This window comes from Falco peregrinus, chromosome 1 (genome assembly GCF_023634155.1).
Source record: "Falco peregrinus isolate bFalPer1 chromosome 1, bFalPer1.pri, whole genome shotgun sequence".
Lineage (NCBI taxonomy): Eukaryota > Metazoa > Chordata > Aves > Falconiformes > Falconidae > Falco > Falco peregrinus.
In genome coordinates this window covers 126,073,692-126,084,650 of record NC_073721.1, presented here as the reverse complement: position 1 = coordinate 126,084,650, position 10,959 = coordinate 126,073,692, and the positions used below count along the sequence as shown (strand labels likewise).

Below are 10,959 nucleotides of genomic sequence, written 5' to 3'. Positions count from 1 at the left end.
GGTTGGGTTGCATTGGGCTGTGTTCAGCAAGGAGGGTTGGTTGGATTGGGTTCAGTGAGGATGGGTTGGTTGGATTCAGTTGGATTCTGCAAGGATGGGTTGGTTGGTTCGGTTGGGTTGGGTTCAGTTGGCTTGGATTGGGGCAGGTTTGGGTCAGTTGGATTGGGTGGGTTCGATTGGGCTGGGTTAGGTTTGGTTGGGGTGGGTCTGGGTCAATTGGATGGGGTTGGTTGGATTGGGTTGGGTTGGGCTGGGTTCAGCAAGGATGGGTTGGTTGGATTAGGTTGGATTGGGTTGGGGCAGGTCTGGTTCAGTTGGATTGGGTGGGTTGGATTGGGTTGGGTTAGGTTGGGTTGGCTTGGGTTGGGTTTTGTTTGGTTCAGTTTGCTGTTTTTTTTTTTTTAAAGAAGGCACCAGCAGCTTTCATCACCTCAGCCATGACTCCACCCCAACAAGCCTGCCATGCCCAGTCACAGCACGTGCAGGAGCTTCATCCTAGTTTCAGGGACACCATTAGCAGCCTCTTGGCATATCAGCTTAACAAAGAGCTAATTGCCACCCACCTGCTTGGCCGCCTCTCCTTTCCGCAGCACAGATCATCTCCCAGAGACCTTCAGGAGGTGCCCCACGCCGTGACCAGTTACATGAGACCAATAAAGGCTGCAGTGAGTAAGATGATACACAGCCTGTGCCGCTCTCTGTTGTGTGCCGCTGCTTTCAAGGGGATCCAGTATCAGCCGTATTAATAGTTAATTTAAAATCATGCAACTGGAGCTGCAGCTCTTTGTGGAAACTTCTGTGCGGGCCGGGCCGTGCATTATGTATGGGAGCAGCGGCCTGGCTGCGTGGCCGGCGTTGCCGAAAGGAGCTCGGGAGAGGCGAGGAGGAAGCGAATCAGGCTGCGGTCAGCACTGCAGTGTCCAGTCAAGGAGGATCAGCTTTTAGCAGCCACATACGCGTGTAAGGTACAGCATGACATGCAGGGTTCATGGTAAGTTTAAGTGGAACCTGTCTCCATTACCTCAACAATCTCCTCCACTCTTCAAGGATTTATTTTTTTTTCAATGAGCACTGCCTGGGTGTCGCTCGTGTTCCCTCGTGGATTAGCATGAACAGCGCAGGGAGGGTCCCTTGAGGGACTTACCAGCGTTGCCACCATCCCTCCTGGCAGCACCACCGAGGTCTCCGTTCTGCAGCTTCTCGGAGCCTCGGCAGCTTTGGTGGGTCTGGCTCACCGTGGCGTGGACCATGCTTCCCCGGTGGAGAGCTGTGGCGCAGCTCTACGTGATTATCCCCGGTGACCATCTCAAGGACATGGCTGCGCACAGCCGAGGAAGGAGAGACACAAACGTGGTGGTGTAGTTACTGCAGAGCTCCCAGTAGCTGATCCTGAGGGTCCCTGAGCACCTGCGAACCCTGAGCCCCCCCCCGGTGCCCACAGCAGCCCCCCAGGAGCAGGGGCAGAGGCCGAGGGGTTTCATGAGTCCATGGGACACCTGCTTCCCCTGGCCACGGCGCATGTTTCACCCCGTGGGGCGCGCCGCCTGTTTCACATGCAGGTGCATCTCCCGATTTAGATCCCAAACTACCGCTGCCAGGGGTGCAAATTAAGACCCGTGGGTGCAAATCCTTCCCTGCCTCACACTCCTACTGCCCGTGAGTCATCCCGACCCAAGGGTGTTTATCTGGGCAACATGGGGGAGAGGGAACAGGGCATGGCATCCGTGCCTCCTGGCTTCCCGCAGTGACAATGCCTGCGTGCTTGGCCACGCGGCGCCGAAGGCAGGTGGTCTCGTCGCAGGGTAGCGGGGGTGTGACCCGCCACGTGGAGCCGCACGGAGCAGTCTGCCCGTGGCGGGGAGGCAGAGCTGCGCCCGACGCTTCGTTTCCACAGACCCTCGGGCTTCAAAGGGCACAGCGAGCGCAGGATGGGTGCTCCCTGCCCCCTGCCACGCTCTGCCCGCCGCCGATCCCCTGTTCCTGGCCAGGTGGGGATGTGGTGCTGGCTGCACGTGGGGGCCAAAGGCTCGTCAGCTACAGAGCAATTAGGAAGTTAAATACATCCTGGAGTTAAATACGTCCTGGAGTTAAATGTGGTCCTGCTCCTTTGCCTCCCCGTGTGAAACAGCAAGGATGGTGGCTCCTGCTGGGGGGGGCAGGGAGGCAAAACGAGCCGCTTGGATTTGGCATGGGGAGGGGAGGCTGGGCTTGGCTGAGCCAGGCTGCGCTGAACCGGGCCAGACTGAACTGGACCGGGCTGGGCTGGGCCAGGCTGGACTGGGCTGGGCTGAACTGGGTGGGCTGGGTTGAGCTAGGCTGGGCTGAACTGGGCCGAACCAGCCAGGGCTGAACTGGGCCAAGCCGGGCTTGGTTGAGCTGGGCTGAGCCCAGGCCGGGCTGAGCAGGGCCGAACCGAGCTGGGCCGGGCCGGGCCGGGCCGGGCCGAGCCGTGCCGCGGTGGATGGGCTGTGCCGAGCCGGGCTGCCCCCGCCCCGCGCTCCCCGCCCCGGCCGGGGCGGTCCCCAGGCCACTGGTCGCGCAGCCGCTGCTCGTCCCCCGGCGCCGAGGCGGGGCCCTGGCGGAGCCGCGCGGTGCCGAGCCGAGCCGGGCCGGGCCGGGCCGGGCGGGCACATGCAGGGCACGGCGCGGCGGCGGCCCTTCCCGGTGGCGGCCCCGGGCTCCCCCCAGCCCGCCGGGCCGCTCTACCCGGGCAGGTGAGCGGCGGGGCCGGGGGCGGCGGCGGGGGGGCACGGGAACGGGAACCCCCTCTCCCCCCGTTCCCCGGGGGTCCCCAGCCCATCCCGCCCCCCGGCTCGCCCTGCCCCGGGCTTCCCCAGCCCCATCCCGGGTGCTGCCCCCACCATCCCGGGTGCTGCCCCCACCATCCCGGGTGCTGCGGTTGTCCGGGCTGTCCCGGAGGGTCGGGGTCCCCAGGCCCCGTGTAGGGTCCCCCCGCTCGGCCACGGCACCAGCCGCTGCAGCCTTGTCCCGGGCATCCTCGTCCTGGCTTACCTGGGTTACCCCAGCTGGTCCAGGGTCTGACAGCCTCTTCCCGGAGCCGCTGCTCTCCAGGGCACCCGGCTTGTCCCGGGTACCACCATCCTCTTCCTCCATCCATTGGGTTTGGACCGTGGGCTCAGGTAGCACAAGCTCACAGCTGACACCGTGGTGGTCTCGGCACCACGGGAGAGGAGTTGATCCTCTTCTCCCCCGGGGGAGGTGACGGTCCGATGGTGTTGGAGGGTTATTTGATGGAAAGACTTCAGCTTGGCTGGATCCGGCCTTGCTTTGCAGAGGCAGAGGATCTTGAGAGTGGAAGATGAAGGTGATGGCACATCCAGAGCATCCCTGTGCTTGAGTACCACCGGGCATCAACGCAGTTTTAGCATTCCACAGAAGTGCTATGGGAGTTGAATTTTGCTTTGTCATGCAAAAGTTAAAAATAGTTGCACTTAATTCAGCACTTAAGCTTTTCACCCTGCTTTTGTGCTCGCTCCTCAGCCAGGAGGAGCCTTCTTATGGGGATGTAGCAGATTTCATGAACGAAATTTTGCCTTTCTGTACTACCTCCCCCTCTCCTTGGCCTCTCAACTTTGTTGTTATTCCACCGATCCCAAAGCTCAGAGACATGGTGGCAGCCAGGGAAGCACAGGTTTCGGGTGGGGATGCAGACCTGGGGTCTGCTCCCTGCCTCCTTGGAAGCCTGTTCTATGACTTAAGGCTGACGCTGTCACTTCTGTCATCTGTAGACATGGAGCGGTCAAGAACGAGGACACCTTCAAGACCTCCCCGTTTCACTTTGACCTGTGGTTCTACTTCACTCTGCAGAACTGGGTGCTGGACTTCGGGCGTCCCATCGCGATGGTGAGTGTGGCAGAGGCAGGCCTGCTGCTTTGCTTGCCATCACCTTACTTTGGGTGGAGGACAGGGGGGCAGAGCCGTGGTGGTCCCCTGCAGACCCCATGAACTGTTTTCGACACCCTTGAGGAGCTGTCCTTGAGGACTGCTGCAATGTACTGGTGTAACTGGTACCACGTGTGTTGCTCTAGTTGCTTCTAGGGAAGCTATCTAGGAATTTTTTTTCATGTCATCCACCCCACAACTTTATGTTTTCATAACAAAAGTTACCTGGAGAGGTTCCTGCTGCTCTTCCCCATACCTCACCTCTATCTCTGGAGCTTGGGACTGCTGCTCTCCACGTAGTGCAGGGCAGAAGTGGCCATTACCCTCAAATATGTGTATTGCTGGCATCTGCATGTGGCAGAGGGTTGATGGAGAACCGCTGCTGCAGTACTTCCAAATGCCTTGCTCGCTCGCTTGGCCACACAACTTCATGGCATCGGCTTTGGGCAGCACTGCAGGAGCAAACGGCTGAGATGTAAATACGCAGCGCCTTTAGCACCCGCTTCCAGATTGCACTTTTAGGGACGCTTGTGGTTACACACAAAGGTAAATAATGTAGGAGTCTTGTGCTTCTGCAAGAAGAGCTGCCCAACTTCGTTACCGACAGCTACGTGAAGTCAAGCTGACAATTAGCAAGCAGCAGCCGTGCAAAGCAAAGATTTTTCTCTCCCTGTCTTTCTGTCAGCGATGGGGCTGTAATTGCAAACTGGGTGGTGAGGATACACTGATGTGCTTTCTTTCTCCCCATCCTCAGATAATCCTACCTTTGGAGTGGTTTCCTCTAAACAAACCAAGCGCCGGCGATTATTTCCACATGGCTTACAATGTTATCACACCGTTTCTTCTGCTAAAGGTAAACCTCGAGGTGCAGGTCTTAGTTTTTTTTAATATTGCCGGTTGTGAAAACAGGGCAAACAATACAGTTTTGTAAAGACTGAGTTTGTTAGGAACTTGTTGAACAAATGTCGGTTATTCACAAACTCCTGCAAGTGAGCTGGCCATGCTGTACGTTGGAGGTTTGCAACTCCAGAAAGTTTGTGATGCCACCTTTTAAAAAGCAAGGCAGTGACCATCTCAATACAGCTCAATTTCCTGCATATGCAAAGTAAATCGCTTGTCCCTGGAACTCCGGATTCAGGAGTTAGAGCCCTTCTCCCTGGCTGAGCCAAAGTGTATTTTTAAGACAACATCCATCCATGACTTAAAAGACCTTATGAGACAGCTGGAACTACAGTAGATTTTCTGAATTGTTCAGGGCTTAATTACACTTGCTCTTCGACATTAGAATTGTATCTTTAGCTTGAATTTATCTTGCTTCAGCTGCCAGCCACTGGATCGTGTGAACCATTTATGAGGTTAAAGACTGTCATATCATTAGAAATCTTCTTATATTAAATACTTAGCAGCCAGAAGATATGAGAAAGCAATTATAAATATATTTTAACCTTCATTAGCTAGAAATTGAATTATGTCCTAAGATGTAAATGATCCTCTCCCTCCTGAGTCAGTCTGGGAGATTCTAAATGCCAGCGTGGCCAAAAAGGAATTTTCAGGATCCAGTCCTTTGGGGGATGTGAAAGCTCCGAACCTCAGTCTGACCCGTCACAGTCTGGCACAGCTGATTTCTGCAGGCTGGATTCTCCTTCAGTTTAAAGTTTGCTATCTTGGACTCCCCTGGCAGCACAGAAGGAAGGGTTGGTCCACAGAACACAAAAACATTTGTTTTTCAGGGTGCGTTGCTTTTGCCCAGTGTCCCCTCGAAGGACGTGTCCCACTGTCCTTTTCCATCAGACAAGAGCTCTGCTGAACCTTTTGCTGTCCTCATCCTCTCTGAGTCCTCTGACATTCATACAGCAGTTACAGAGAAAGGGAAAGTTAAGCTTCAAAATTAAATACAAATAAGGAGCTTTTCACTGTTTATGGAAGGCTGCAAAGCTGATTTGGCAGCAGGGAGATGGGAGGTGAAGGTGGCCCCAGCTGATCCTTGGGCTGGGCTGATGCATCCCCCCTGACCTGTGGTTCCCGAGGCGGGCTTGGCATCCCCTCCAAAGCCTGAGCTGGGATTTAAGTCTTTTGAGGTCTTCCCCGCTTTGCAAGCTGAGTGGGGAGCTCCTTTCTGGAGAGATGCTCCTGCTGCGCGTCCCCAGGCAGGCTTGCAAGGGGCTCGCCCCAGGCTCTGAGTAGCACAGGGCTCCCCGCCAGCCTCACGTTCCTGCCTCCACAGACCACGAGATGGTACAGGGAGAGCTCATCACTAAAGCTGGTCTTCAAAAGGTTGCCTCAACTGGTTTTGCTGGCAATTAGGTATTTCTAGGTACAGGTTTAAATGCAGCATCCTCTTTAGAAGCAAATACAGAGAGGTGAGTCCGAGTCCGTTAGGAAGAAAGGAGGGGGGGTGGGGGTGGAAAACCATCTAAACCAAACAGTTCAACAAAAGTCCTTTGAAAAATCATCCAGCAGGGAATTAGGAAGGAGCAAGTAAGTGTCTCTGAGCCCGGGGAGGGAAGCGCCTGGGCTGGGCTGGACGCTGCTGGAGGCTCTCCCTGCCGCTGGAGGGCACAGCCAGCCCTGCAGATCCGCCCGGCCAAGGAACTCGAGGAAGCGGCTGCCTTTCTGTTCCTTATTTATTGCTTTTGATCACATCTGCTGAAATTGCTTTGAGTACTCTCTCAGAAAGTACTGCATCACTGATTTGGTCCAAGCTGCATACTGCATCACTGATTTGGCTCAGGTTAAGGGTGCTGCTTTGCAGAAAGGTTTAAGGAGGGGAAAAAAATGGGGTTTGATTTTGCAACCAGGGATAACGTGTGGGCTCAAACCTGAAAGCCACATAGGCTGGTGGAAACGCATCTGAGATGTGTTCAGGGAAAGTAGCTGCAATCAGGGAAGCTCGGTCCGGTGCAGTTACACCACTGTCCCCAGGGGAACGACTGTGTTTTCCCTGGCAGGGTGCCGGCCATCGCAGGCAGCAGCTCGCGCCCATACGGCCACACAACCTGCAGCTTTCTGCAGGCCTCCTGCTTGTTTATGATTTTTTGCAAAGCACCTTGAAGTCAGCGGGGGCAGAATTTGTTGCGTGTCTCTGCTCGTACCTCCTCACTGCTCAAGACATCTCTGTGTTTTTAGCTCATTGAGAGATCCCCCAAGACCTTACCGAGATCAATGGTCTATGTCAGCATCATCATGTTTGTCATGGGAGCCAGCATCCACTTGGTCGGGGACTCCGTAAACCATCGCTTGATTTTCAGTGGCTACCAGCACCATCTATCTGTAAGAGAGAATCCCATCATCAAGAACCTGAAGCCAGAGACACTGGTAAAGAGGCTGTGTTTTATATAAGCACTGAAAAAATATTGCTTGCTCTTATTTAATCGCATCCTGTTCCCTCTGCCCTTTTAAATCTCTTTTCGTTGCATTGCAGATTGATTCCTTTGAGCTGCTGTACTACTACGATGAGTATTTAGGTCACTCGATGTGGTAAGCAATTTACAGTCTGTCTAGTGGTCTCAGAACCTAATACAAGGAAGGGCAGGTCTGATCTGATCATAGTTTGCTATGTAAAAAAAAAATAAAATGCAGCTGATAAGAGCTGGCTGGGGATAGCGTCGTCATAGCCAGTGTGATTACAGTAGATCCCTCCCTTGGAAAACTGCCCGTTCCCCCTGGTTTTGTCTCTGTCTCAGTGATGTTTCTAGGATGTGGCAGTTGTTTGACAGCTCATCTGGTCTCGTCCCTCGACCATTTCCACGGGACAGCCAGGTGAAGAGACAGGTTACCGTGCAGGTCTGAGGGCTCCACAGGCTCCTTGGCTGTCACCACCCACCTTTTTGCTCTTCTGGAGGTTAACCCCAAAACAAACCAACTGTGCCCGGGCTCTCTAGCCCTTTGCTCGCCCATCTCCTTTACCCTGCATCTGTTTAGTGACCGTCCAGTGAGAGGGAAGGGCTGCGTGCATGGCCAGACCAGTGCCTCCCAGTAACAGAGACCGTTTGCCCATGGTAACCTAGGGAGCTCAGTTAGGGTCTGATTTCAGCGCTGTTACCTGAAGCCAACCCTAGAAACACTTGTTGCAGCCAGACAGTGTGCTTCATCAGTGAGGCTGCGCTTGCTGACCCAGGGGCAGGTGATGCTGGTGGTGCCTGTGGGCTCTGGCAGGTCCCAGCAGCACCCTCCTGCCAGCGTGAGCTGGTCCCGCTGCTCTGCCTGCACCAAAGACCCCAGAAAGGACTGTCTGGCCCTTTAGCTGCTGCCAGATAATCCTGAAATTGCTCCAAGTGGAGGGGAATCTCTTCCCCATCAGGCTTTCCTGGTTTATTTGATGGTCCTGGAGCGCTGTGAAGCAAGCAAATCTCATTCTTTTAACTAAAAAAAGGGCTCTGTTAGGTTGTTGAAACCCTGGTCCACACCCTGCTTTCCTGCAGTTCAGCTTTTAACACAACACAGCGCTCTGACACGGCCTCTGACAGCCCAGGCATGTAACAAATGCAATTGTTCAACAGAGCACTTGAGCCCCAGCGTTTGACCTAATCAGCAAACTTGAGCTTTTCCTGCGAGAGCCCCAGAAGTCTCATTATCTGCGGGAGCACTCGGTGCAGCAGGACATACAATAGCCCTGCACCAGGCACCGCCAGCCCTTTGTCGGTTGTATGGATGCAGTGGTAACCTCGTAGCAAGAGCTGTGATGCTGGCAGAGAGGTGACGGCCCTGACTGGCACTGCGGGACCCCGTGGAGCGGCACCCTGCACCCCAGTGACCTGCTGCTTCACCTGCCTGAGCACACATGGCCGCAGCAGGCTGGGCGGCCTCTGCTGCTGCTCCTTCACCAAATTAATTTACAGGTTTAAGCACAGAAGTTGCCTGCGTGCGTGGTTTGGATGTGGGGGGTGGGGAGGTTAAACACTTTCCAGGGTCACCCCACTGACTGGAGTTGTTTCGCTTTGCAGGTATATCCCTTTTTTCCTGATACTGTTTATATATTTCACCGGCTGCTTCACCCCTGTTGAAGAGGAGAGCAGGATGCCAGTGGCTGCCTTGCTTCTGATGGGGCCCAGCAGCCTTTATTACTGGTGAGTGGCTCCTGCCCGCTCTGGATGGGCGAGGGATGACGAGGGAGTGCCGCAGGCAGCCCTGCAGCATGCAGGCAGGGCTTCTCCATTCCCCAGGGCAGAACTTGCTGCAGCATCTGCTCTGCAAGTCTGGAAGGTCAAATCAAATCGTGTTAAAATTTGCAGCCGCTCTAGCCTTTGCAAGCTGGGACAATTTCAGGGTCACCCATCAGCACTCCTGCCCCTGCCTGGGGTGTTTCTTCAACCACAGCGGGTCATGTTATTGCTGGAGCTCCAGCTTCCAGCCTCCGCGGTGCTTGCTGTCTACCCCCTTCAAAGGCTGCCGTTCGCTGTGTTGTTGGGCAGTTCCTGGCTGATTTTGGAGTGGTCACCTGGTGCCTGCGGTGCATCTGCCTGGTCTCGGCTTGGTGGTGGCAACGGCGATGCTCTTGCCAGTTGTCCAGGCACTTTACACAGAGCCCAGGCCGCCTGCATGATGCTCAGACGCTCAGCTCGCCCTGCGGGTCCAAATAGCCTTTTGAGAGAGGTCTTATTTATTTCCCATTTTCATTAGCCTCATCTTCCCGAACGGTTTCCCTGATGGCAGCCAAACAACTTCTCATTCATCTTCAGAGATGGTGTTCTCTCTTGCCCATGGCTTTGCCCCCTGCTGAGATTGTTTTTATACAGTAAATTAATTTTTGATAGTCAAAATCATCAAGATGATTTGGTCAGTTCCCAGTTATCCCATTGCACTTCCTTTAAATAGATCAGCGTGAATCTCTGCAGTTTGCAGTTCACGTGCTAGCAATTAGGAACCAGGGAGTGCAATTCCTCCTTCCCCCTGCCAGCACCCATTCAGGACCGGCCACTGCCAGATGCAGCACAAGGGCAGCAGTGGATTTTCAGACTAAATGAGCACAACATCCGTGGGTCAGAGCCAGAGTCTGGCTTTGGTTCTGTCGTTCAGCATCCCACCCACAAACTGAGCCCAGCATCTTTCAAATCCCATACTAGGCACGCATTTCTTTACCTGTTCTCTTCAAGAAGCCCGTAGCTCAGTTGTTAAATTGCTGGTAAAAAATGTGAAAACAAATCACAGCTTAAAAGCTGGCAGTAGAAAGCAGCACAGCTTCGTTTGTCTGGATGCAGAGCAGGGAGAAGGGGGAGACACCGACCCCAGGTGAAGCTGGAGGTGCTGGGGGCTGCTGTGGCTCAGTGCTTTCTCCCAGGGGGCACTGACGGGTGGTTTTGCTTTGTAGGTACCTCGTGACGGAGGGTCAGATCTTCATCCTCTACATTTTCACTTTCTTTGCCATGATGGCTTTAGTGATGCACCAGAAACGCAAAGGACTTGTCCTGGACAGCAATGGGCTTTTTCTCTTCTACTCCTTCATCATAACACTGGTCCTCATTGCTCTTTGGGTGGTTTGGCTGTGGAATGACAAAATTCTCAGGAAGAAGTACCCTGGTGTGATCTACATCCCCGAGCCGTGGGCATTTTACACACTGCACATGAACAACCTACATGCAGCAAAGGAAAGTTTATAAGTTTTGATATTTTAGAGTGATTTGAAGAAAAAAAATATCTAGTTTTTCTAATGTAGATGTATTTCAAATAAATTCCTGACCAACACTGGCTGCAAGACGTGTTGTACTAGATCTAGCTGGGGGGGGGAATGTTTGAGCAAAAGGGAAGAATAGTCTTTGCAACGTAGTGCTTTAAAGCCAGGGTCGTGGCAGGGGTGTCTCCCCTGGCTTTGCCCCGGCCAGCCCTCACGATGGCACAACACAGTTCCACGCTGCACTTTTTTAGGTGCTTACAGGACAGCACCAAATCCCTCCTGTATCAGAGCAGGAGCACAGAGTGCTCCACTCTGCTGGTGAGCCCACACCCCCCATCGCCAGCCCGGAGAGCATCCTGGCCGGGAGAGCATCCTGGCCTTTAGCAGGAGCAGTTTCCCGGGAAGTCAGAGCGCTCTCACCCTCCCGGTACCTTGGCACAGATGTA

General features: G+C 54.3%; 1 protein-coding gene across 1 annotated transcript; it reads left to right on the top strand.

Moving 5' to 3' along the window:
* Positions 1 to 2,540: 2,540 nt before the first annotated feature.
* Positions 2,541 to 10,587, top strand: CLN6 (CLN6 transmembrane ER protein). The gene is made up of 7 exons (XM_055816379.1): positions 2,541 to 2,714; positions 3,750 to 3,864; positions 4,658 to 4,756; positions 7,030 to 7,218; positions 7,325 to 7,380; positions 8,847 to 8,969; positions 10,211 to 10,587. Exons 1-7 carry the CDS (start codon positions 2,632 to 2,634, stop codon positions 10,497 to 10,499), a joined length of 954 nt encoding a protein of 317 aa, XP_055672354.1. The 5' UTR covers positions 2,541 to 2,631; the 3' UTR covers positions 10,500 to 10,587.
* The last annotated feature ends 372 nt before the right edge of the window (positions 10,588 to 10,959 follow it).